Below are 27236 nucleotides of genomic sequence, written 5' to 3'. Positions count from 1 at the left end.
TTTTCATTCATCAATGCAAATAATAATAATAATTTATTAGATTTGTATTAGATTAGATTTATGTCTAACATAATTTTATGCACAAAAACGTAGTAGAAATAGAGGCATGTTATAAAAATATACACATAAAATGTAGAATTTTAATTCATCAATGCATGTATTGATTGTATACATAATTGTATACAATGTATACATAACATAATTGTATACATTTTTTTTTAATTTTTAATTTGTCAATTTATTTTTCTTATAACAAAGAATTATTTTTCAAGTCATTTGAACAATGCCATTATTAGGGACCATAATTCAACCAGAACCTCCTCAAACCACCCGAGCTATTACACCATGGAATACGGTACCGAACTAGACCTTTCTGCCCTGCGCATGCTCACGAAGCCCGCGCATGCTCACAATGTTTTTGCAAGCGGCTCCTTTTCCATGTGTACGCATGCGCACCTTCTCACCTCGCTCTCCTCCTCCGCCCGGCCGATGAGATCACAAGGTGGAGAAGGCGGAGTATATCCTTGTCACGTGCAAAAAAAGAAAAGAACGGCGCCTCGCCCTCCGGGCGGCACTGCGCAAGCGTGGCCGGAACCCGAAGGGGGGCGGAAACCAGCCTCCCCTCCCGGAAGTGTGTGTGGTTTCTAGGGGGGTCAGGAAGCGGACCCGGGTGAGAACAGCGTCTTCGTCCCGGGCGGCGGGCGAGGGGGGGAGAAAAAAGAAGGAAAAAAGCGGCCATGTCGGCCTTCGACGCGAACCCCTTCGCGGATCCTGTGGACGTCAATCCCTTCCAGGTGAGCCGGGCCGAGCTTCCCCCCACACACATTCCCACTTTGGGGGCAAGTGGGGAGGGGGTGTAGGCCTCATTTTAATTGTGGCGGGGGGGCAGGCATATGTACTCGTGTGAGGGGCCGATGAAATAACCTGACCCTCCCAATGGGAGCTGGCAAGGCACCCCCCCTCCCACCCATGCCCCACTTGCTACTCCCAGCCCCATAAATAGGTTAGGACTACAATTCCCATCGTTCCCAACTGCCCCTGGGCTGGGAATTCTATGGAGGGGAGGGGAGGGCTTCCACAGGGATTTCTGGGTCTGGGTCGGAAGGGGGAGTGTTTTTGCTTAAATTAAATTAAATTAAATTTTTCCAGCTGTCACCCCAATTTTTTCCACCTCCTGAGCTGCTTCTTCATTTAGGTTTCGTTTTTTTTTCTTGTGGAGGAAGAAATTATTATTGTTTTAATTATTATTGTTGTTTTAATTTGTACTTGACTTCTTTTTATTATTAACTGTACTTTTTTATATTGTTTGTAAGCCGCCCTGAGTCTTTCGGGATTGGGCGGCCTAGAAGTCAGATAGATAGGTAGACAGACAGACAGACAGACAGACAGTTGTAGGAATTAGTGGCCTACCAAAAGTCAGCTGGGTTAAGCTGAACTCCCAAGCTGCCATCCAAAGGGGCCAAAGGAGAAGCCAAACATGATTTTATGATGGGTGTAAGCCACTCAAAGTTGTGCAACAGCGAGATGGGTGGCTTATGCATTTCCTAAAGAAATACAAGGAAATAAGGACGTTTTCCCCCTTCCCCCACATTCCAACAAAAGATGAAATAAGGCTTATTTTAATGAATCTGAGTTCTAGAGAAAATGTGACAATCTGTTTCCTTAACCCAGGAGTGGAGAGGACTCCAGACTTGGCTACTTTTAAGACTTGTGGAACTTCAATTCCCAGAATTCCTCTGGTGGAAGAATTCTGGAAATTAAAGTCCAGGTTTGGAAGACTTAACTGATTTCTCCAAAGTAGTTGGCCATGTCAGTCTCTTACAGCCAAAACAGCATTTAAGAGCTAGGAGGAAAGTCTTTTCTTCCATAGGCCCCACCCTGTTGAAACATCATTTTCCCCCAAGGAGAACTTTGTCCCAACCCCATTGACCTTTCAGAATGTCATGAAAACATTTGTCAACAAATTTGGGGATCCCATGACAGTGAGGAGCCAGTTAGACAGTTGTATGTTGGTCCTCCATTGCACACTCTATGTTTGCCATCATTTGCCTTTTTTCTTTGGAGTGTGTTTCAATGTTTCTTTTTACAGATGTGTTTTTGTGTATTTTATTATGTATGCTGCCCAGACTTTCTGTGTGAGATACAAATATAGCATATGAATAAATGGCAGTCAACTCAATTAAATAAGAAATGTGCTTGTCCCTCCCTAACATTTCTTGTGGTTTCAGCTAATTTAGACGGATTCCTGTCTTTTAGCTGAGCGAATGCTTAACACTGGCCCTAAGAATAAAAACATAGTTGCTTCTGTTCACATAATACGCTGGAACAAATTAGCTATTTTGCACTTTAACATGATAGCTTGTAAACCAGAAACTACCGATCTCTATTTTAGCATAAAGTAATGTAGTGGGTTGTGTTAAACCAACGGAGGGGCTGAAATTGAAGCAAGGGGGTTTAATTGCACTGCCTGTCTTGAACTTCTTGACAAAAGATGGAGAGGAAGGAAAAAAGATAAAATATAAACATGATTATGTTCAATAGATTAATCAGATTTGTTTTGTGTCGCTCATTTCTCCAGTATGTAAATGCTGTTTCCTCTGTTGGATGTATAGATAATATAACAACACAAAAATGATATTTGTTATTGTTATAAGGGTTGTAGAGGGGGCTTTTGAACTGCAATTTGAGGCTCCCTGATTGAAGTAAATAACTATTCAGCAAGCTATATATGAGCAGAGTCATGGTTACATGATTCTCTTGAAATATCAACTAAGTTTTGGGATTGTGCTGCTGAATCTCAGCAGACTTTTGCTGCTGTTTGTTCCACTTTGCTAAGATATTTCCTGCCCTATTTTTCAAAGTGTTTTCTTCATGTTATTTTTATGCCCTGTGACCTTTTAAATGCAAGGTATATACTGCTTGCTAAATATGACCAGTCGCTGAAACTCTGCTATATAAGGAGTCTTATTGTTCATAAGCTGGCACAGATTTCATGTGCTCTTTTATTTGATTTTGCAGATTTTAAGACACATTTCCTGTCGCTTTCCCCATAATTCTGCTGAAAAGGCTTTGAAGTTTGTCATTCTAACTCCCTAACAATGGAACAACCTACGCCGCATACTATTTTAAAAACTTTTTACCCTTCATTGTAAATTTATTTAGACCTAAGAGGAGTAGGAATTTCCTTTCAAGAAAATTTATCATACCATTTCCCCCTAGGTTAGCTTAATTTATGGATTTGGGATGAGGGTGCCAAAAGAGCTTGGGCGCGCATTATTGCACATGCGTGAGTGCCCACACCCATAATTCAATGCCTGGGGAGGGCAAAAACAGCATCCCTCGCCCTCTGGAGGCCAGAAACAGCCTGTTTCCCAATTTCTAGTGGGCCCAGTAGGCTCATGTTTTGCCCTCCCCAGGCTCCAAAGGCTTCCCTGGAGCCGAGAGAAAGTAAAACCGCCCTCCCCATCCCTCCGGAGGCTCTCTGGAAGCCAAAAACGCCCTCCCAGAGCCTCTGTGTGAGCCAAAAATCAGCACACACTTGCATGTTGGAGCTGAGCTCGGGCAACGGCTCGCGTGTCAGCAGATATATGTTAGCGTGCCACCTGTGGCAGCTGTGCCATAGGTTCGCCATCACTGGGCTAAGGGCTTATTTCAGTGTTCAAAAAATATATATAAGACAGGGTCTTATTTTCAGGGAAACACGACAGTCCTCTAGCCCAGCATTTCTGTTGCGAAGGGAGACATTTGTTAAGTAACTTTTGCCTCGTTTCACAATTTTTCTTGCCAAAGCTGTTAGTGAATCACAGGTGGGGTTAAGTTAGTTACCCAGTTGTTAAGTGAACCTGGCTTCCCCATTGATTGGCTAGTCATAAAAGTGGATCACGTGACCCCAGATCAGAGCAACGGTCATAAATGTGAGTCAGTGACCAAGCGTCGGAATTTTGATCATGTAACCATGGGTGTGTGTGTGTGTCCTGCAACAGTCATAAGTCCTCTTGTGACATTTGCAATAACTTTGAACGATCACTAAACAAACTGTTGTAAATTGGGGATTACCTGTATTTCAAAGTCTTGAAAACTTGTCCAATATTCCCTCTGCCTCACCCAGTGTTTCTCTGCTTGTCCACGTGAAGATCTGTGGACTTTATCTTCCAGAATTCTTGCTGGAGTCTACAGCCTGATGCCAAGATTGAAGATCTCGTCTTATCCTAAACCAAGTCACGGTCATTTTATCTCCCTTCTCATGATTCCTTCCATTTCTGACCTGTGTAATCCCTTCTCCAGGTCCTTCCTCAATTGCTCTTTCCTACCTTCTCCGAGGTCAGCTCTAAATTTCTGTGTACACACACACTAGTAGCTTGTGTGCCAGTGCTTCACTATGAAACTATGTGATCGGGCTTGGTAAATTGACACCTAAAGCTTGAAAATTAATGAATAGTTAGGATTGGGCTTGATACATTAACACTTAAACCTTGAAAATTTATGTAGAATGTGTGACCCTTTAGCATCAAAGCGTATCAATATAAGGCAACTGGCAGTTGGAACAGAGTTCTTTTCAGGTGGGGAGGGGGAGTAGAATGTCTAAACTCCCAGCCCACAAACCGGATGAGTCATGCACTGGCTCAGCAAAGGGGTAGCATCAGAGTGTGTTAATATAAGGCAACATGCAGTTGGGACAGAGTTCTTTTCAGGTGGGGAGGAGGAGTAGAACATCTAACATCCTTAGCATCAGAGCATGTTAATATAACGCTGTATAAGAAATTATAACAATCTGATGGTCGTTTTGAGAAATCCTTTGTTAGCGAGCACCTAGAAGCCAAGAGGAACGTACATGCCAAGTTTCAAGTTTGTAGACTTTACAGTTCTTGAGATTTTGCGATGAGTAAGTGGTATTTGGCTTTTATATAGAGAGAGATTAGATAGCACAGGGTGGTTCCCGCATCATCCTACTTCCGCTTAACACTCTTGAAAAGTTACTCCAACCTTGGAAGAAAGAACTTTAGTTTTATTGTTTTGGGGGAAAGGGAAGTTTCTTTTGTTTGGACGTCATTTTCAATGAGTCGGTTTTTGTCCTGCGGAATTTTGTTTGCATAATGTTGCATTTTTTTCTTGGAAAATACTGTACCTTTTATTCTAAGATTGCAAGCTGGTAGGAAGATTCTGTTGTAACTTTTTGTACAATTGCTTAGGAACTTTTAGTTACGGTTTTGGTTAAAAAAAATAAATACAAACATGAAATTATGACGTTGGGAAACCTTGTATCTCATTAGTTACAAGATTTCCCAGTGTCATAAATTCATGTTTGTTTTTGTTTATTCCTGAATTTTACCATTAGAAAGTTTAGTGATTCTTTGAGAACTACATATCTGCTTGAATTCTTTATAATAGATGATGATGATAATAACAACAACAACAGAGTTGGAAGGGATCTTGGAGGTCTTCTAGTCCAACCCCTCTGCTTAGGCAGGAAACCCTGCACTACTTCAGACAGATGGTTATTATTATTTATTATTATTTATTAGATTTGTATGCCGCCCCTCTCCGAGGACTCGGAGCGGCTCACAACAGACAATACAAAATACAAATCCAATATTTTAAAAACCAATATTTAAAACCCTTATTAAGAAACAATCATGCGATCCAAATAAATCAATCATGGCGCGGAGCAGCTGAGGGGTATATCAATTTCCCCATGCCTGGCGACATGGGTGGGTTTTCAAGAATTATACCAGGGATAGGCAAAGTTGGCTCTTCTATGGCATGTGGACCTCAACTCCCAGAATCATGCAGAATGCAACTGCAAGAGCAATCATGGGCTTTCCCAAATATGCCCATGTCACACCAACACTCTGCAGTCTGCATTGGTTGACGATCAGTTTCCGGTCACAATTCAAAATGTTGGTTATGACCTATAAAGCCCTTCATGGCACCGGACCAGATTATCTCAGGGACCGCCTTCTGCTGCACGAATCCCAGCGACCAGTTAGGTCCCACAGAGTGGATCTTCTCCGGGTCCCATCAACTAAACAATGTCACTTGGCGGGACCCAGGGGAAGAGCCTTCTCTGTGGCGGCCCCAGTCCTCTGGAACCAACTCCCCCCAGAGATTAGAATTGCCCCCACCCTCCTTGCATTTCGCAAGCTACTTAAAACCCACCTCTGCCGTCAGGCATGGGGGAATTGAGATACTCTTTCCCCCTAGGCCTTTGGTATGCATCGTATGCATGTATGTTTGGTTTTTATATTAATGGGTTTTTAATCGTTTTTAATATTAGATTACTATTGTACACTGTTTTATTATTGCTGTTAGCCGCTCCGAGTCTCCGGAGAGGGGCAGCATACAAATCCAATAAGGAAGGAAGGAAGGAAGGAAGGAAGGAAGGAAGGAAGGAAGGAAGGAAGGAAGGAAGGAAGGAAGGAATCTTGCCTCGGGCAGGGGTTGGACTAGAAGACCTCTGGGGTCCCTTCCAGCCTTATCTTCCATGTACCAAGAAGAGCAGCAATTGGCTAGCTGCAAAGCATTCGCTGGCTGGGGATTTCTGGGAGTTGAAGTCCAAATATCTTCAAGTTGCCAAGGTTGGGAAACACTGGACTAAAAGACCTCCAAGGGTCCATTCCAGCCATAGGAATCTATGGTTCTAATCCTAAAGAAAGCTGCTTTTTAACACAACATCCATCCCCCCAAAGGCATTTTGACTCTGGGACAAAGACATTCCCTCCATCTGCCTAATCACCAATGGCTGATGCAGCCTTTTTCTTTGAGCAGTTCCTCTTTCTTTCTTTCTTTCTTTCTTTCTTTCTTTCTTTCTTTCTTTCTTTCTTTCCTTCTTTTTTTGGCAACGCCAATTGGCTGATTGACAGGAGATATCCCTATCCTCAGGAAGCCAGGCCTTGGGCTGAGCCAGCTATTGCAGCTTGTGTCTGACAGAGCCCATCTAGTCTCAAAAGAAAACATCTCCATTGAACTGGCTTCGCGTTGATTGGCGTGTCGTTGCCTCCTTGTATTGCCACGTGTCCTTTTTCTTCGCTAACTTTCGAAATTCTGAAGTTGTTAAGCCCTTGTTGCCTCAAGGGCTGCTCGGTGATGAGTAATCAATCCCCCTCGGGGAGTTTTTTCCCCATTTCTAGACAGGGCTGTATGTCAAGAAGGTGTGTGTATGTGTATATGTGTGTCATTTTGAAAAGGTATCTTTGTTTGCCAAAGGAGTTGGCAGCTGGAATCTTAGGTTTTGTTCTCTTGAACTGGGCGTGGGGATTTATTTATTTATTTGCTTACTTAGTTATTTATTAGGTTAATTTATATGCCGCCCAACTCCCGAAGGACTCTGGGCAGCTCACAACAAAGAGAAACAACATCGAAAAAGGAATGTGGAACCCAGAGGCTCATTTACTCTGCCGCTGTGCATAGGTTTTTTTAATACGTAACGGAATAATTCCCAAGCCTTGTAAGGGAAAGTTTCTGTGGCACAAAACGCAGCTAGAACACCCTACGAAAATAGACTAACTATCCTGGGCCTAGAAAGCTTAGAACTGCGGCACCTAAAACACGATTTAAGTATTGCCCACAAGATCATATGCTGCAACGTCCTGCCTGTCGGCGACTACTTCAGCTTCAACTGCAACAACACAAGAGCACTCAACAGATTCAAACTTAATATTAACCGCTCCAAACTTGACTGTAAAAAATATGACTTTAACAATCGAGTTGTCGAAGCGTGGAACTCATTACCGGACTCCATAGTGTCAACCCCCAACCCCCAACATTTCTCCCTTAGACTCTCCACGATTGACCTCTCCAGGTTCCTAAGAGGCCAGTAAGGGGCTTACATAAGTGCACTGATGTGCCTTTCGTCCCCTGTCCAATTGTCTTTCCTTATCTTAAATATCATACATATTCTCTCCTTTATCTATCTATCTATCTATCTATCTATCTATCTATCTATCTATCTATATCATATATATTCTCTCCTTATCTCTTATATCATATATATCCTCTCCCTCCCATCCACTTCTCTTCTTTTTTACTTTCTATCTTCATATATATTACTTAATGTCTATTCTCTTCCATATGTATTGTATATTGGACAAATAATAAATAATAATAATAGATAACATGTCTGGATCACAAGTGTTGTAGCCAGCGGCAACTTTTAAAATTTGTGGACTTCCAACTCGCAGAATTCCCCAGCCAGCATGGAATTCTGGGAGATGAAGTCCACAAGTCTCAAAGTTGCCATGGATGGGCACCCGTGGGCTAGAGTTTAGCGAGGGGGTCCTAGTGACCTTTACAACATAACTGTTGTGCCTCTTCATTTATAGACATAGATATAGATACACACAATTTTCTTAGTGACCCAAGCAAGTTTGGAAAATACATACATACAGTGGTACCTCTACCTAGGAACGCCTCTACTTACGAACTTTTCTAGATAAGAACCGGGTGTTCAAGATTTTTTTTGCCTCTTCTCAAGAACCATTTTCCACTTACAAACCCGAGCCTCCAAAACTGTAACCGGAAATGGCAGAGAGAAGCCTCTGTGGGGCCTCTCTAGGAATCTCCTGGGAGGAAACAGGGCCGGAAAAGGCGGGGAGAAACCTCCGTGGGGCCTCTCTAGGAATCTCTTAGGAGGAAACAGGGCCAGAAAAGGCGGGGAGGAACCTCCGCGGGGCCTCTCTAGGAATCTCCTGCGAGAAAACAGGGCCGGAAAAGGCAGAGAGAAGCCTCTGTGGGGCCTCTCTAGGAATCTCCTGGGAGGAAACGGGGCCTGAAAAGGCGGGGAGAAGGTTCTGTGGGGCCTCTCTAGGAATCTCCTGGAAGGCAACAGGGCCAGAAAAGGCGGGGAGAAACCTCCGCGGGGCCTTTCTAGGAATATCCTGCGAGGAAACAGGGCCAGAAAAGGCGAGGAGAAGGTTCTGTGGGGCCTCTCTAGGAATCTCCTGGGAGGAAACAGGGCCAGAAAAGGCGGGGAGAAGGTTCTGTGGGGCCTCTCTAGGAATCTCCTGGGAGGAAACAGGGCCAGAAAAGGCGGGGAGAAACCTCCGCGGGGCCTCTCTAGGAATCTCCTGGGAGGAAACAGGGCCTCCACCCTCCCTGTCACATGCATTATTTGCTTTTACATTGATTCCTATGGGAAAAATGGCTTCTTCTTCACAAACCTTTCTACTTAAGAAGCTGGTCACGGAACGAATTCAGTTCATAAGTAGAGGCACCACTGTACATGCATGCATACATACATGCATATCTGGAGCGTTTGGGGGGGGCCATGCCATCAGCTGCTTCCCCTATTCCACCCTGTTCAGGAAATCCAACTTTCACACTTAGGCAAGCTCCATGTGACAAAACGAAATAACGCAATTCTCAAGCCGCCTTCTCTTCCTTTTCATAAAGCCGGGATTCTGTGATTTTCAGTAAAGCTATTAATCACCCAGCAGACTTTCAGGTTTGCTCAGCCTGGATATTAAATTTTGTGGGTACTTAAAGCAAAATCTAGGTGTCTTTTAAAAAAACAAAAAAACCACAATTCAATTAGATAAGTTCAAATCATGAAATCCATGTTTTGTTTTGTTTTCCCTTTGTAATTTTTTTTTTAAAATCTGAAACAAAGTTTTCTTTAACTTCCTAGAAAGGAAACCGCCCCGAGTCTTCGGAGAGGGGCGGCATACAAATCTAAATAATAAATAAATAAATAAACTCTTTTATCTTCTTGGTCCAGGAAATCAATTGTTATCAAATAAAAATATGATCCTTTAAAACTTATTGTTTTGGGGTTCAGGTAATGCTTGGCTTACGACCACAATGGAGTCCCAACATTCCTGTTGCTAGGTTAGAAACATAGAAACATAGAAGACTGACGGCAGAAAAAGACCTCATGGTCCATCTAGTCTGCCCTTATACTATTTCCTGTATTTTATCTTACAATGAATATATGTTTCTCCCATGCATGTTTAAATTCAGTTACTGTGGATTTACCAACCACGTCTGCTGGAAGTTTGTTCCAAGGATCTACTACTCTTTCAGTAAAATAATATTTTCTCACGTTGCTTTTGATCTTTCCCCTAACTAACTTCAGATTGTGTCCCCTTGTTCTTGTGTTCACTTTCCTATTAAAAACACTTCCCTCCTGAACCTTATTTAACCCTTTAGCATATTTAAATGTTTCGATCATGTCCCCCCTTATTCCTTCTGTCCTCCAGACTATACAGATTGAGTTCATGAAGTCTTTCCTGATACGTTTTATGCTTATGACCCTCCACCATTCTTGTAGCCTGTCTTTGGACCAGTTCAATTTTGTCAATATCTTTTTGTAGGTGAGGCCTCCAGAACTGAACACAGTATTCTAAATGTGGTCTCACCAGCGCTCTATATAAGGGCATCACAATCTCCCTCTTCCTGCTTGTTATACCTCTAGCTATGTAGCTATCACTACCCCTAAATCCTTCTCTTCTGAAGTTTTTGCTAACACAGAACTGCCAATGCAATACTGTACTCAGATTGAGGATTCCTTTTCCCCAAGTGCATTATTTTATATTTGGAAACATTAAATTGCAGTTTCCATTGCTTTGACCATTTATCTACTAAAGCTAAATCATTTACCATATTACAGACCCCTCCAGGAATATCAACCCTATTGCACACTTTAGAGTCATTGGCAAATAGGCAAACCTTCCCTACCAGGTTGAGGCATTTGTTAAGTGAGGTTTGTCCCCATGTGCGACCTGTTCTGCCCCAGTTGTTAAGTGAATCCCTGAAGTTGATCCCAATGGTTGTTAAGCAAGTTTGGCTTCCCTGCTGACTTTGGAGAAACCCGATTCCTTTAACCGAGTTACTCATTTAATAGATTTCTCACTTCAGCAACCTACCGTATTTTTCAGAATATAAGATGCCCCTTTTTCCTCCCTAATAAGGCTGATAATTTGGGTGCGTCTTATACTCTGAGTGTAGCTTCCTCCCCCCCAGCCCTAACTAGCTGCTAACTATCTTCCCAGCTTTTACCTTGCAGGCTCTTTCACTGTTACTCTCTGCAAAGAATGTTTTCCAAGCCCTAAGTCTTTGCAGGGTTTTCCCCATTGCTCTAACTTGCTGCAAATAAGTTTTTTTTCCCAGGTGCTAATGATGTTCCCAGCTCTTACTGGCTTACAAGTTCTTTCATTGTTACTCTCTCCAAATAAAGTTTTTTCAAACCCAAGCCAGGAGATAAAATAATGTACTAAAACTGACTAGACTAAGGACGCTAGCCAGATGAATATTCTTTTCCCTATTTTCCTCCCCAAAAACAAAGGTGCGTTTTATACTCTGAAAAAAACGGTAAATTTTGGGCTCAGTTGTAGTCAGTTATGAGTTGAGGACTACCTGTACTCATAGTTCCCTCTAAGCTGAGCAGTGAGCCATGGCTCACTTAAAAATCATCATCAACTCAGAGTTTTCCAAACCTGCCCAGAAGCCGAGAGGGAAAGAATGAGAGGGAAGGAGAGAGAGAGGAAGAGAGGAAGAGAGAGAAACAGATAGAAAAAAGAGAGGAAGGAAAAGAGAAAGAAAAAGAATGGGAGTAAGGAAGAGGGAAATAAAATCAAAATCTAGTTTGAAACTAGCTCAACTATTTAAGTGGCATTTTGATATTGATAGAGTTGCCCTATTATGAGCTCACTGTTATAGACACACAGGACAGGATTTTATTTTGAAATTCTCCGAGGCAAAACAGGGTGGGTTTTTTGTTTGTTTGTTTGTTTGTTTGTTTATTTATTTATTTATTTATTTATTTATTTATTTATTTCTGTGCCGCCCAGTCCCGAAGGGACTGCCGCTCAGACACTATACTTTTCCGCCCACCCCCCAAAAAAAATTAGATGGAACACTGCCTGTACTGGTTTTCAGGTCTCCTTACCTGCTGCATGTACCTTTTTTCCCCTCCCCGGAGTGATTCACAAAGCTGTATAACAACATTGCTTCGGGTGGGAGTGCCCGGACTTGGGCTGGTTGCCTGAAGTTATCCATTAAACGGAGTTTGCAAAGTTCACCTATTATCCAGGCTGAGCTGTAATGGAGGCTTTTTTTTATGTTGCGGCTTTGCCCAGGGAGATACAACATTTTGGTGTCCGAGGGCCTCTTTTGACAGGGGAAGGGTTGTTGCCCCAAAGTAGGGGTGGCTATGTTTGGTGGAACTCGGATTTGGGATTTGAAATTAAGAATTTCCTTCGTTTGGGGACTCGCCTGCCTGTTTTAGCGTTTATAATTGCCCACTCAGGAGCTCAGGAAATTAACATTCGCTCTTAGCCATCTTGGTTGGTGGGGGCGGAAGGGGGGTGGCGTTTCTTGGCAATTTAAATTATTATTATTATTATTTATTGGATTTGTATGCCGCCCCTCTCCGTAGACTCGGGGCGGCTAACAACAGTAATAAAAAAACATCATATAAATCCAATACTAAAACAACTAAAAAACCCTTATTATAAAACCAAACATACATACAAACATACCATGCATAAATTGTAAAGGCCTAGGGGGAAAGAATATCTCAGTTCCCCCATGCCTGACGACAGAGGTGGGTTTTAAGGAGCTTACGAAAGGCAAGGAGGGTGGGGGCAATTCTAATCTCTGGGGGGAGTTGGTTCCAGAGGGTCGGCGCTGCCACAGAGAAGGCTTTTCCCCTGGACCCGCCAAGCGGCATTGTTTAGTTGACGGGACCCAGAGAAGGCCAACTCTGTGGGACCTAACCGGTCGCTGGGATTCGTGCGGCAGAAGGCGGTCTCATAGATACCCTGGTCCGGTGCCATGAAGGGCTTTATAGGTAATGACCAACACTTTGAATTGTGACCGGAAACTGATCGGCAACCAATGCAGACTGCGGAGTGTTGGTGTGACATGGGCATTTTTGGGAAAGCCCATGTTAGCTCTCGCAGCTGCATTCTGCACGATCTAAAGTTTCCGAACACTTTTCAAAGGTAGCCCCATGTAGAGAGCATTACAGTTGTCGAGCCTCGAGGTGATGAGGGCATGAGTGCACCAGGCGAACCTGGGCGAACGCCCCCCTCGCCACAGCTGAAAGATGTTTCTCTAATGTGAGCTGTGGATCGAGGAGTTAAAAGGCTGGGTTGGAATAAAAATGCTGGGATCCATAGAATGCCTGAATGCTTTCAAGGAAATGTTTTCCAAACTTAGCAACTTTAAGACGTGTAGATTTTCACTTCCAGAATTCCCTGCCATATTGATTGATTGATTGATTGATTGATTGATTGATTGATTGATTGGATTTATATGCCGCCCCTCTCCGAAGACTTGAGGTGGCTTACAACATATAAAAAAACAATTTAAAAATATCCTAAATACAATTTAAATTTAAAACTAACTATCTAAAACCCAAGTTCCTTAAATTAAACATAATTTCACGTTCCAGCAAACCTATTAATATTCTCATCCTCCCTTTCTTCTCCTCCAGGATCCTTCGGTCACTCAGCTGGCCAATTCAAACCAAGGTACCCTGGAAGAATTCAATCCCTTCTCGGAGAATTCTCGGCAAGTAAGTTCAGAGGTAGAGACAGCCTATAAGAGCCGGGGTGGCACAGTGGTTAGAGTGCATCACTGGAGGCCACTTCAGCTAACTGCTAGCTGTAGTTCAGCAGTTCAAATCTCACCACCGGCTTCAGGTTGGCTCAGCCTTCCATCCTTCCGAGGTGGGTCAAATGAGGACCCAGATTGTTGGTGGGGGGGCATATGCTGATTCTGAAAACCACTTAGAGAGGGCTGTAAAAGCACTATTATTATTATTATTATTATTATTATTATTATTATTATTATTATTATCATTATCATTATCATTATCATTATCATTATCATTATCATTATTATTATTATTATTATTATTATTATTATTATTATTTGGATTTGTATGCCGCCCCTCTCCACAGACTCGGGGCGGCTAACAACAATGATAAAAAACAACATGTAACAATCCAATTTAATAAAACAACTAAAAACCCTTATTATAAAAACCAAACATACACACAAACATACCATGCATAACTTGTAATGGCCTAGGGGGAAGGAATATCTTAACTCCCCCATGCTTGGCGACAAAGGTGGGTCTTGAGTAATTTGCGAAAGACAAGGAGGGTGGGGGCCGTTCTAATCTCTGGGGGGAGTTGATTCCAGAGGGCCGGGGCCGCCACAGAGAAGGCTCTTCCCCTGGGGCCCGCCAAACGACATTGTTTAGTCGACGGGCCAACTCTGTGGGACCTTATCGGCCGCTGGGATCCGTGCGGTATAAGGCGGTTCCGGATGTATTGTGGCCCAATGCCATGTAGGGCTTTAAAGGTCATTACCAACACTTTGAATTGTGACCGGAAACTGATCGGCAGCCAGTGCAGGCCGCAGAGTGTTGCAGAAACTTGGGTGAATCTAGGAAGCCCCACGATGGCTCTCGCGGCCGCATTCTGCACGATCTATGAAGCAGTCCTTGGAAGGATGGAAGGATGAGTGCACCTTGAGCCAGTCAAGATCGAACTCCAGACTGTGGGCAGAGTTTGGCTGCAATGCTGTACTCTAACAGGAAGGGAAAGGAAAAGAAAGGGGATAGGAAAGGAAAAAGGGAAAGAAAGGAAAAATGAAAGGAAAAGAAATGAAAGAAAAAAAGAAAGGAAAGGAAAGGAAGGAAGATTGGTTGCAATAGCACTTAGACTTATATCCCGCTTCATAGTGCTTTACAGCCATCTCTAAGCGGTTTACAGAGTCAGCATGTTGCCCCCGACAATCTGGGTCCTAGGTAGCCACATAAATGTTCTTTTAATAAATAATTAGGAGCTGGTTGTCTTATCTCTTATCGCCAGTTTTCTGATATCTGCTTCCTTCCTTCTCGTTTTTAAGTTCTAGTTGCAACCTGTATTTTTATTGCAATGTTGCATACATGCGTGCAGTTTTACTCTGAAGTTGTAAGCCGCCTTGCAGGGGTGACGTACAAGTTTCATAAACAATGTTTTCCTCTCCTCCTTTAGACCAATGCTGCTGCTCAGACCATCCCAACAACACAGCCTGCCGGCGCCTCTCAACCTGCTGTGCTGCAGACCTCTGTGGAGCCCACCCCCCAGGTGTGCCCCCCCCCCGTCCTCCCAATTTACTCCTTGCATTCATTCATTCATTCATTTATTAGATTTGTATGCCACCCCTCTCCGAAGACTCGGGGCGGCTAACAACAGTATAAAAAGACAATGTAAACAAATCTAATATTAAAAATAATCTAAAAAATCCCCAGTTTAAAGAACCACTCATACATACAAGCATACCATGTATAAATTCTATAAGCCTAGGGGGAAGGGCCGCCCCGAGTCCGCGGAGAGGGGCGGCATACAAATCTAAATAATAAAATAATAAAAATAAAGGGAAATTTCGATTCCCCCATGCCTGACGACAGAGGTGGGTTTTAAGGAGCTTGCGAAAGGCAAGGAGGGTGGGGGCAACTCTGATATCTGATGGGAGCTGGTTCCAGAGGGCCGGGGCCGCCACAGAGAAGGCTCTTCCCCTGGGTCCCACCAAATGACATTGCTTAGTCGACGGGACCCGGAGAAGGCCAACTCTGTGGGACCTAACCGGTCGCTGGGATTCGTGCGCCAGAAGGCGGTCCCGGAGATATTAGAGTCTGTCTCTGCAGGACTTCATCCCCCATCCTTGGCCAGGGGTCAGCAACCCGCAGCTCTGGAGCCGCATGTAGCTCTTTCATCCCTCTGCTGCAGCTCCCTGTCGCTCAAAATATGTGGCACATCTGCCAATGTGCGACACCGACCGGTGCACAATTTATTAAGCTTTTCGACCCCCCCGATAGGCCAACCGTGGATAAATCCAAGAAAAGAAAGGTTTCAAAAAACCCACAATATTTAATTCAACTATATATATACAGTACTGCTCAAAATAAATAAATAAAGGGAACCCTCAAATAACACATCCTAGGTCTGAATGAATGAAATATTCTCATTGAATCCTTTGTTCTGTACAAAGTTGAATGTGCACGACAGCAGGTAAAATTGATTGTCAATCAGTGTTGCTTCCTAAGTGGACAGTTTGATTTCACAGAAGTTTGATTGACTTGGAGTTATATTGTGTGGTTTAAGTGTTCCCTTTATTTTTTTTGAGCAGTGTATATTAGTTTGTAGCCAGTCAGGAAATTGGCACGGGAAGAGTTTTGTGACTCCCGGGTTTTTTCTTTTCTATGGAAAAAGGGTCCAAATGACTCTCTTGAGTTTTTAAGGTGGCCAACCCCTTTCCTAAGCTATCCCATAATAGACAGGCCCAGGTTGTGCCGATCAGGGTGATTATTTATTTATTCATTCATTCATTCATTTATTTATTTATTAGATTTGCATGCCGCCCCTTTCCGTAGACTCGGGGCGGCTCACAACACAATAAAACAATTCATGACAAATCTAATAATTTACAGTTTTAAATTTAAAGTAGTTAAGAAAACCCCATTTTTAAGCAGACATACCTACAAACATACCATACATAAATTATATAGGCCCGGGGGAGATATCTAAATTCCCCCATGCCTGACGACAAAGGTGGGTTTTGAGGAGTTTACGAAAGGCAAGGAGGGTAGGGGCAGTTGTAATCTCTGGGGGGAGCTGGTTCCAGAGGGTCAGGGCCGCCACAGAGAAGGCTCTTCCCCTGGGGCCCGCCAACCGACGTTGTTTAGTTGACGGGACCCGGAGAAGGCCGTCTCTGTGGGACCTAATCGGTCACTGGGATTCGTGCGGCAGAAGGCGGTCTCGGATATATTCTGGTCCAGTGACATGAAGGGCTTTATAGGTCATAAGCAACACTTTGAATTGTGACCGGAAGTTGATCAGCAACCAATGCAGACTGCGGAGTGTTGGTGTAACATGGGCATTTTTGGGGAAGCCCATGACTGCTCTCGCAGCTGCATTCTGCACGATCTGAAGTTTCCGAACACTTTTGAAAGGTAGCCCCATGTAGAGAGCATTACAGTAGTCGAGCCTCGAGGTGATGAGGGCATGAGTGACTGAGCAATGAGTCCCGGTCCAGATAGGTAATCCTCTGCAAAAGGTATCTTAATATCTCTTTTTGTGCATTTTGGGGTTGGCTGGGGTTTTTTCCTGGCCTCTGTTCATAAGGAAGAGGAAGCAAGCTTATGTCCTGGATATTTAATCTGGAACACGCCTTGCTTGCCACTCCCTTGGTCCAGTTAGCTTGGGCTTCCAGCGCCCAGGAGTTCATAGCTAGCTAGCTAGCTTACTTTGCTCAAGGGATTCTGCGTTAAGTCTATTCCCGGGGGACTGTTTTTCCCCCACGTTCCTTCTTTCTCTCCTTCCCTTGCCTGACTTGCCTAACCTGTTTCGAGTGCCGGTTTTACTCAGTTCGCAGAAACTAGCAGATCAGGCCCGGCCCGTAAGCTTAGAACAAGCCTAGTTGTGTGTTGCAGCTGCTGCTTAGACAGGCCAGCAAGTACCTGACTCCTAAATTCATCTCTGCAAGTTCAGAAGGTTCAGAGAGGCAGAAGTTGCTAGAGGACAGCAGCGGTCAGACTCTCCGGCAGGTAAAACGCAAAGGGTAGCCAATGCCACCGACAATCGTGCATCCCTTCCTCTAGCTTTGCTGGCTGGGGAATTCTGGGAGTTGAAGTCCACCAGGCTTAAAGTTGCCAAGCTTGGAGACCCTTGCTCTACAAAGTTACAGGGCCTCCTGGACTTACAACCACTCCACTAAACAAATGGTTGTAAGTCCAGACCAGGACTACTCGTAATTACTTCTCTGCCCCCCACCTACCTGTTCTGTCGGGCTCTCTGGTAGAATCCTCCCAAAAATTCACAGGTACAAATTTCAGACACACACACGTTTGAAAATTCAAAACAATGTTCTTTATAATGAAAATTCACTTAACCTAAGCCCTCTTTTGGTATAGCAAAGAGCCCTCGTCTCCAAACAAACGGGTAATTTGTACAAGTCCCTTATCAGTTCTGAGATACTTAGCTTGCAGCTGTGAGGCAATTCACAGTCCTTCTTCTTTCACAAAGCGAAACACACTTTGCTCTGGTTTAGTTTCCAAGCGGGGGAAAATCAGCACACAAAAAGTCAAAGTCAGCAAAGCAGTCACGAAACACAAGGATCAGATAATCCTCCACAATGGCCAAACCCACAGGCTGCTCTTTATAGCAGCCTCACTAATGACCACAGCCCCACCCAACCACAGGTGGCCTCATTTTCTTTGATAATAATCTCTCAGTTGTTGCTGCCTATGCATCGCTCTCCGCATGTGTGGCTGTATCATTAACTCTTGTTCTGAATCCAAGGAGGAGCTAGATAATTGACCTCCTTCTGAGCTGTCTGCCCCACTCTCCTCCTCCCTGTCACTCATGTCTTCTTGGTCAGAGGAGCCTTCATCCGCAGATTCCAACCGGGGGCAAAACAGGCCTGCAACATGTGGATGTCTCCCCCACATCCACAGTCCTTGGGGCAGGAGCTGGGCCAGAGCTAACCACAACATTATATAGGTGCAGGCTCTTTCACTAGCACCCCTGCCTGCCCCTTAGAAATTTACTTTATCCCTTCCCTCCCACTTTCCTAATCATTTTTATTGCTTCTCCCTGCCTCCAGTCTGTGGCCTCATCTGCGCAGGCTGGGCTTCTTAAGCAGCAAGAAGAATTGGAAAGGAAAGCTGCAGAATTGGACCGAAAGGAGCGCGAACTGCAGAACAGCGCAGCCGGTTTTGACGGTGAGTAACAACAGAATAACAAGAGCTGGGAATACTGTGTCCAGTTCTGGAGACCTCACCTACAAAACGGTATTGATAAAATTGGACGGGTCCAAAGACGGGCTACAAAAAGGGTGGAAGGTCTTAAATCCCAGCGGCCGATTAGGTCCCCCAGAGTCGGCCTTCTCCCGTCGACCAAACAGTATCATCTGGCAGGGCCTAGGGGAAGAGCCTTTTCTGTGGCGGCCCTGGCCCTCTGGAATCAACTCCCTCCGGAGATTCGAACTGCTCCCACCCTCCTCGCCTTTCGCAAGAGCTTGAACACCTATCTATGTCGCCAGGCATGGGGCAACTAATGTACCCCCTTCTCTGACTATTAAAGTTACGAGTGGGTATGATTGTGTAGTATCGATTGCATTTAAGATAATGGGGTTTAGTTACAAGTTTTAATTATTAGATTTGTATTTGTATTGTTTTATGGTTGTTGTGAGCCGCCCCGAGTCTTCGGAGAGGGGCGGCATACAAGTCTAATAAATTATTATTATTATTAAGCATAAAACTTATCAGGAGATACTTCATGAACTCAATCTGTATAGTCTGGAGGACAGAAGGGAAAGGGGGAACATGATCGAAACAATTTCCCGTCACAATTCAAAGTGTTGGTTATGACCTATAAAGCCCTTCATGGCATCGGCCCAGAATATCTCCGGGACCGCCTTCTGCCGCATGAATCCCAGCGACCGGTTAGCCTTCTCCGGGTCCCGTCGACTAAACAATGTTGTTTGGCGGGACCCAGGAGAAGAGTCTTCTCGGTGGCGGCCCCAACCCTCTGGAACCAGCTCCCCCCGGAGATCAGAACTGCCCCCACCCTCCTTGCCTTTCGTAAAGTTCTTAAGACCCATCTCTGCCGTCAGGCATGGGGGAACTGAGACATCTCCCCTGGGCCTATACAGTTTATACATGGAATGTTTGTGTGTGTGTTTGCTCTTAATAATGGGGTTTTTAGTGTTTTTTAAATTATTAGATTTGTCCTTACATTGTCTTTGTTATTGTTGTGAGCCGCCCCGAGTCTACGGAAAGGGGCGGCATGCAAATCTAATAAATAATAAAATAATAATATTTAAATATGCTAAAGGGTTCAGGGGGGAATTGTTTTTAATAGGAAAGTGAACCCAAGAACAAGGGGGCACAATCTGAGGCTAGTTGGGGGGAAGATCAGAAGCAATGTGAGAAAATATTATTTGACGGAAAGAGTAGTAGCAGATGCTTGGAACATTATTTCCTTCTAACATTCTATGCTGGCTTATCTTAATAAATTGGAAACCCAACCAAAACAGTACCTGGTAACTGACAAAGCCCTTCTCAAAATGGGTTTTCTCTTTTTTCCACTCCAGCAAGACAGAACAACTGGCCACCGCTCCCTAGGATCTGCCCGATCAAGCCATGCTTCTATCAAGATTTCTCCGCGGACATCCCAGCTGACTACCAGCACATCTGCAAAATGATGTATTACCTGTGGATGTGTGAGTAAAAGCGGCGAAGCGAAAGAGGCCGGGAAAATATTGAATTTTTTTGTTTAATTAAAAAAAAAGGAGAGGCATGGTTGATGTTGCTAGATAGAGCCTCGGTGGTACAGTGGTTAGAGCGCAGTACTGCAAGCTATTTCTGCTGATCACCGGCTGTCAGCAGTTTGGCAGATCGAATCTCAGTAGGTTCAAGGTTGACTCAGCCTTCCATCCTTCCGAGGTGGGTCAAATGAGGACCCAGATTGTTGGGGTCAAGAGGTTGACAGTGTGAAGTATGTCTGTGTTATCCCTCCCTCCCTCCTTTCCTTCCTTCATTCCTTCTTTCCATTTTTCCTTCCTTCCTTCCTTCCATTTTTTCCTTCCTTCCTTTTTCCTTCCTTCCCTTTTTCCTTCCTTCCTTTTACCCTTCCTTTTCTCCTTCCTTCCTTTTTTCATTCCTCCTTCCCTCCCTCCTTCTTTCCTTCTTTCCTTCCTTTCTTTTATCCTTCCTTTTTCCTTCCTTCCCTCCTTTTTCCTTCCTTCCCCTTTTCCTTCCTTCCTTTTACCCTTCCTTTTCTCCTTCCTTCCTTTTTTCATTCCTCCTTCCCTCCCTCCTTCTTTCCTTTTTTCCTTCCTTCCTTCCTCCCTCCCTTCCTTCCATTTTTTCCTTCCTTTCTTTTTCATTCCTTCCTATTACCCTGCCTTTTCTTTCCTTCCTTTTTTCATTCCTCCTTCCCTCCCTCTTTCCTTTTTTCCTTCCTTCCTTTTATCCTTCCTTTCTTCCTTCCTACCTACCTACCAACCTAACCTTCCATCCTTCCCAGTGGTTGGGATGCAGCATTGCAGGCTAACTCTGCCCACTGCCAGCAGTTCAAATCCCACCGCTTTGAGAGGGCTGTAAAGCGGTATAGAAGTCTAAGGGCTACTGCTATTTAAAGCACAGGCATTAACATGATTACGCCGTTAAAGATTTTCAAAGTTACCGCTGCAGAATTTAAAAATCCTTTTGTCATACAAGAGCATCCCTATTTGTCGTTCCCAAGGGGCCTCGAGGAAAATCCCTCCTGCGCGTTTGGGATGGCCAGCGAAGCTTCTGTGCTGATTTGTTGTTTTTTTTCTTTTCTCTCCCGGTCAAGTTCACTCGGTCACCCTGGTGTTAAACTTCCTCGCCTGCGTGGCCGTGTTCACAGTGGATCCTTCGAACACGGGATCGAATTTCGGCCTCTCCCTCTTGTGGCTGGTCTTGTTCACCCCCTGCGCTTTCCTGTGTTGGTACCGGCCGGTTTACAAGGCCTTCAGGCAAGTACCACTTTCTCCCCGAAGAGCGGGGGTGGCTCCTGGTATTTAAATTATAAATGCACTGAAGTGGACAAAATGACCATGGAAATTAAGGGAATAAATGATTCGGAATACCCCTACTTATGAACTTCATTCGTTCCGTGGCCAAGTTCTTAAGTAGGAAAGTTTGTAAGAAGAAGCAATTTTTCCCATAGGAATCAATGTAAAAGCAAATAATGCGTGCGATTGGGGAAACCACAGGGAGGGTGGAGGCCCTGTTTCCTCCCAGGAGATTCCTAGAGAGGCCCCACGGAGGCTTCTCCCTGCCTTTTCCGGCCCTGTTTCCTCCCAGGAGATTCCTAGAGAGGCCCCACGGAGGCTTCTCTCTGCCTTTTCTGGCCCTGTTTCCTCCCAGGAGATTCCTAGAGAGGCCACACGGAGGCTTCTCCCTGCCTTTTCTGGCCCTGTTTCCTCCCAGGAGGTTCCTAGAGAGGCCCCACGGAGGCTTCTCCCTGCCTTTTCCGGCCCTGTTTCCTCCCAGGAGATTCCTAGAGAGGCCCCACGGAGGCTTCTCTCTGCCTTTTCTGGCCCTGTTTCCTCCCAGGAGATTCCTAGAGAGGCCGCACAGAAGCTTCTCCTCGCCTTTTCCGGCCCTGTTTCCTCCCATGAGATTTATAGAGAGGCCGCACAGAAGCTTCTCCCCGCCTTTTCCGGCCCCATTTCCTCCCAGAAGATTCCTAGAAGCCCCATGGAGTCTTCTCCCTGCCTTTTCCGGCCCTGTTTCCTCCCAGGAGATTCCTAGAAGCCCCATGGAGGCTTCTCCCTGCCTTTTCCGGCCCTGTTTCCTCCCAGGAGATTCATAGAGAGGCCGCACAGAAGCTTCTCCCTGCCTTTTCCGGCCCCGTTTCCTCCTAGGAGATTCCTAGAGAGGCCCCACGGAGGCTTCTCCCAGCCATTTCAGGGCCTGTTTCCTCCCAGAAGGTTCCTAGAGAGGCCCCACGGAGGCTTCTCCCTGCCTTTTCCAGTTACAGTTTCGGAGGCTCGGGTTTGTAAGTGGAAAATGGTTCTTGAGAAGAGGCAAAAAAACCTCTTGAACACCTGGTTCTTATCTAGAAAAGTTCGTAAGTAGAGGCGTTCTTAGGTAGAGGTACCACTGTTTAAGGAAAAGATGAAATGGGTTAAGATCTGTAAAAAAGAAAAAAGAAAGATATTGTGTTGTATACACCTTCTTTTATTTAATTTTTATAAAACTGGGTGGGATGGCCCCCAATTTGACTCTGTCTCTCTCTCTCTTCGCAGGTCTGACAGCTCCTTCAGTTTCTTTGTCTTCTTCTTCATCTTCTTCTGCCAAATAATTGCCCACGTACTCCAGGCCATTGGTATCCCTAACTGGGGGAGCAGGTAAGCCTCGCGGCTATTCCGAAGCCCCTGACGGACAGCGCAGGCTCTTCTGATTGGCAGACAAAGAGAGCTGCTGCCTTGGGGGGGGGGTGTCTCCCCTCCTGCCCTACCTACCCCTTTTCTAAAGCCTCTTCTGTGTTTGTTTTTCCCTCTCTTGCTCTGCGGCTTCCACAGATCCCAGCTGAAGCACCTCTAACTCCATGCTTCCTGCTCTCAGTCCTCGCCCCAAAAGGCCTGTATTTCTTCTCTAACCTTTTCGGACGCATTCTGTCCCCGTGCTGTGCTCACCTTTCCATCCCTTCGCATGTTTTCTGATCTGTGAATGGTGTGTGCAGTTCCCTCCCTCTTTCTCTGCCCTTCTCCCTCCCTCCCCCTATCTTTTATTCTCTCCCTCTTTCTTTCTTTCTCCCTCCCTCTCCCTCTCTCCCCTCCTTTTCTCCCTCTCTCCCTTTCTCCTCCCTCTCTTCCTCTCCCACTCTCTCTCTTCCTCTCCCGCTCCCTCCTCCTGCCGTCTTTCACTCTATCTTTTCCCCCCCTTCCTCTTTCCCTTTCCTCCTCTCTCCCTCCCTCTTTCCTTCATTCTCTCTCTCCCTCCCTTCTCCCTCTCTCCTCTCCATCCCCTTCTCCTACTCTCTCTCTCTTCCTCTCCCGCTCCCTCCCTCTTCCATCTTTCACTCTATCTTTCTCTCCCCTTCCTCTCTTTCCCTTTCCTCCACTCTCCCTCCCTCTTTCCTTCATCCTTTCTCTCCCCCTCCCCCCTCCCTCTCTCCCCTTCTCCTCCTCTCTTCCTCTCCCGCTACCTCCACCTTCCTCTTTCCCTCTATCTTTCCCCCTTTCTCTCTCCTCCTCTCTCCCTCCCTCCCTCTTTCCTTCATCTTTCTTTCCCCCTCTCTCCCCTCCCTCCCTATCTTTCCCCCTCCCTCTCTCCTCTTCTCCCTCTCTTCCTCTCCATCCCCTTCTCCTACTCTCTCTCTTCCTCTCCCGTTCCCTCCCCCTCCCCTTTCCCTCTTTCTTCCTCTCTCCCTCCCTCTTGCCCTCTTCCATTCATTCATTCATTCAATTTGACTTTTAAGCCGCCCAACTCTTTGCAGACTCTGGGTTGCGTATAGTAATAAGTAGCATAACACAATACAAAATAAGCAATAATAAACAACAGAACACAACAATCATTCAGCAAACATGGATATTTCTTGGGCCGGGCTAGTTGTTCAGCAGCCCCCAGGCCTGCCGGCAAAGCCAGATTTTCACAGCCTTTCAGGGCAGGGGAGGGTGGTGGCAGTACGAGTGTCTGGGGGTAGTCCTACAGAGCCGGAGCCACCACAGAGAAGGCCCTCTCACGTGGCCCCGCTAATCAGCATTGCTTGGCTGGCAGGACCTGGAGAGAAGGAATCTGTTCGGTTTTTTTCAGATACCTTCTTAGAGGAACCTGTCAAGGTCATTGATACCTCTGCAAGGCTTCTTTCTCCGTTCCCAGCGCAATCCGAGTCCCTACTCATTCAATACTCCCCCTTTCCTTCCTCCCCCTCCTTCTCCTTCCAGTGGCTGGATTATGGCGCTTGCCATGACCTCAAACCTGGCCGTGAAGATTATCATGATGGTGGTCGCCATGTTCTTCACCACCTGTGCCGTTCTCTCCGCCTTCCTGCTGAAACGGGTGAGTTGGGGGAGACAAATGATTGACAGCGGAACCCTGCAGTCATTTCTACTGGGGTCTTCAATAATAATAATAATAATAATAATAATAATAATAATAATAATAATATATTGGATTTGTATGCCACCCCTCTCCGTAGACTTCAAGCAGCTGGACTTCCTTTTCCAACAGCGGTAGCCGGTTTTATTTATTTATTTATTGGATTTCTTTTTTTAAAAAAAAAATTTTTTTTTTAAAGAAAATATAATCTTTATTGAAGATAAATAGGGGAGGGGATACATAAAGCAAAAGGACTATGTGAATACTGGTACAAATGTACAAGAGTATACAGTTATAAATCAAAATACACACTTACATAAAGAAAGAAAATAAGGAAGAAAATAAAGCTAAAGAGAGAGAAAGAAAAAGAGAGAGAAAGGAGAGAAAGAGAAGAGGAAAAATTAAAAATAAAAGAAAGAAGGAAGAGATAAATTCAGCTATAAATTAGATCTTCCGGTGGAACCAGAGATGGACGGGGGGCCCTGCCAGTGTCGGGGCTTTGGCTGACCCTCTCCCCTTGCTTCCTCCCCTCCCCAAGGTCCACTCGCTCTACCGCCGGACAGGCGCCAGCTTCCAGAGAGCCCAGGAAGAATTCTCCCACGGGATCCTCACCAACAGGAACTTTCAAACGGCCGCCGGCGGGGCAGCGTCCTCGGCGGCTCAGAACGCTTTCCGGGGGAACTGAACCTCCCCGGCCAGGTTCCCGCTTCTGTTCCTCACTGCTGCCTGATCGCCCACGTTCGGGTGCAAGCCTTTCACTCCCGAGAGGGGGGGTGGGGGTGTTTCTCTCCAACCTGTCTCCATCCCGCGTCTCGTTGGAAAGGGCAAAATTCAGGGTGCCTCACTTTGTGTGATTTTTTTTTCCTCCCCTTCCCTTGCAATATACTTTTTAAAAAAACTTTAAATGTGTATATGTCCTGCACTTTTCTATGTCTTCCATAGCTGGCGTTTGGGGGCGGGGGGGGGGGGGGGTTAAGCAATTTTTGCACTCTGGACTCTCCGACCCGATGCATCACTGAGCAATCCCTCCCCCTCCACAATCCCTTCCCCTCCCTTCCCAATTTGAGGGTTTTGATAGGTTTTTTTTAATGAGCCAAAGATGGTTAACTGCCCGCGTAGGATGAGTGTGTGGCCCTTTTCCCCCTAGCGCATGGTTTCCCGGGCCGATGTTGAAAAGACACAATTTGTTGGAAGACACTCCTTGCTCCTTTCCTCTCCCTCCCCTCCTCCCCCTCCAAAGCCACCAAAACAAACCAGGTTTCCTATCCGGGATTGACATTTTTTGGGATTGTCGGGGAGGATAAAGTCATTCGCCAGGGATATTGGCTCCCGAGATGTTAGTAACCTGAATTTTGGAAAGGAGGCGATGTGCTTTTCAGGTTAAACAGTGAAGCAAACATTTGAATCGAAGGGGGCAATTATTTATATTTGGAATGATTCCCGTGTTGACTTTACTCTGTGTCGTCCACCCATGACACAACTGCCAAAGCAAACAGTTCTTCAAAAGAACACGTTAGCAAACGCTCCCATTTCTCAATAATAATAATAATATAAAAAATTAGGCCTATGGAAACGCCTCCTCTTGATTTTTACCAGATTTATGTATTATTATTTTCAGTTGCCGGCACCTCTGGTTTCCAAAAATAAAAGTTTGGAGAGAAAGATGAGGGGTTTTAGCCCAAGCTTGTTTGGGGCAGGGCAGCTGTGTCCAAAAATCTTAATTCTTTTTAATTCCAATCCGAAATCTAGGAATGACAGCGGTTACAAATGTTTTGGAGTTCTCTGCAAAACGAATCAGTGTAAAAGAAAAACTTTTAAAGAAGACCCCCCATCGATCGATTGATTGAGCGACTCGAAATTAGGATTATAGCTCTCAAAAAACACGAAACATTCTTTGGTTACTTCCATTGGCCTAATTTAGGTGATCTGAGATGTACATCTAAGGCTTATAAATACCTTTTAATCAATCGGATGCAGGTGTAGATGAGGTTGGATCTTAGATGAGGTTGCAGTCCTACTAACCAATTTTCTCTCTCTTGCTTTTTACTCATTTAAGTAAATTTGGTGTCTTTCTCCTCCCCCAAAACACCAGTTTTTTCTCCCTCCCCCCCACACCCCACCGCAGATGTTTTCAAACACCTTTGTGAGATCGGGTGTACCCTGATACATCCCAGGGTATTATCTCTTGGTTTCTGTCTATCTTTTATTATTATTATTATTATTATTTTTCGAAGATATGTAATAATAATGGCAGAAATGAGATTTCAAAAATAAAAATCTTTCCCTCTCGGATGTATTTTCCACCTTTAATTTTTTTTTGTTCCTGTAAAAATAAAATTGTATATGTCAAACTTTTGTGGTTAAATGCAGAATAAAAATATCAAGACTTAGTAGAAACGTCTTTTTTATTATTATTATTATGATGATGATGATGATGATGATGATGTGTTCAGTTCTGGAGACCTCACCTACAAAAAGATATTGACAAAATTGAACGGGTCCAAAGACGGGCTACAAGAATGGTGGAAGGTCTTAAGCATAAAACGTATCAGGAAAGACTTCATGGACTCAATCTGTATAGTCTGGAGGACAGAAGGAAAAGGGGGGACATGATAGAAACATTTAAATATGTTAAAGGGTTAAATAAGGTCCAGGAGGGAAGTGTTTT

The 27236-nt window shown here is 44.8% G+C and overlaps 1 protein-coding gene across 1 annotated transcript; it reads left to right on the top strand.

Moving 5' to 3' along the window:
- The first annotated feature begins 526 nt into the window (after positions 1-526).
- Positions 527-26965, top strand: SCAMP2 (secretory carrier membrane protein 2). Its single transcript, XM_070762535.1, has 9 exons — positions 527-794; positions 13433-13513; positions 14985-15077; positions 18595-18712; positions 20086-20214; positions 21333-21495; positions 22774-22875; positions 24415-24529; positions 25107-26965. Exons 1-9 carry the CDS (start codon positions 738-740, stop codon positions 25251-25253), a joined length of 1005 nt encoding a protein of 334 aa, XP_070618636.1. The 5' UTR covers positions 527-737; the 3' UTR covers positions 25254-26965.
- Positions 26966-27236: the final 271 nt, after the last annotated feature.

The sequence above is a fragment of the Erythrolamprus reginae genome, chromosome 10 (assembly GCF_031021105.1).
Source record: "Erythrolamprus reginae isolate rEryReg1 chromosome 10, rEryReg1.hap1, whole genome shotgun sequence".
Lineage (NCBI taxonomy): Eukaryota > Metazoa > Chordata > Lepidosauria > Squamata > Dipsadidae > Erythrolamprus > Erythrolamprus reginae.
This window is presented reverse-complemented; position numbering and strand designations above follow the sequence as displayed.

What these genes read in the sequence shown, in the direction of transcription:
- SCAMP2 (XM_070762535.1), top strand. Translation starts at nt 738, where the DNA reads ATGTCGGCCTTCGACGCGAACCCCTTCGCGGATCCTGTGGACGTCAAT. An exon ending in TGGACGTCAATCCCTTCCAG is followed by an intron (nt 795 to 13,432) that starts GTGAGCCGGGCC and finishes CTTCTCCTCCAG; the next exon opens with GATCCTTCGGTCACTCAGCT. An exon ending in TCTCGGAGAATTCTCGGCAA is followed by an intron (nt 13,514 to 14,984) that starts GTAAGTTCAGAG and finishes CTCCTCCTTTAG; the next exon opens with ACCAATGCTGCTGCTCAGAC.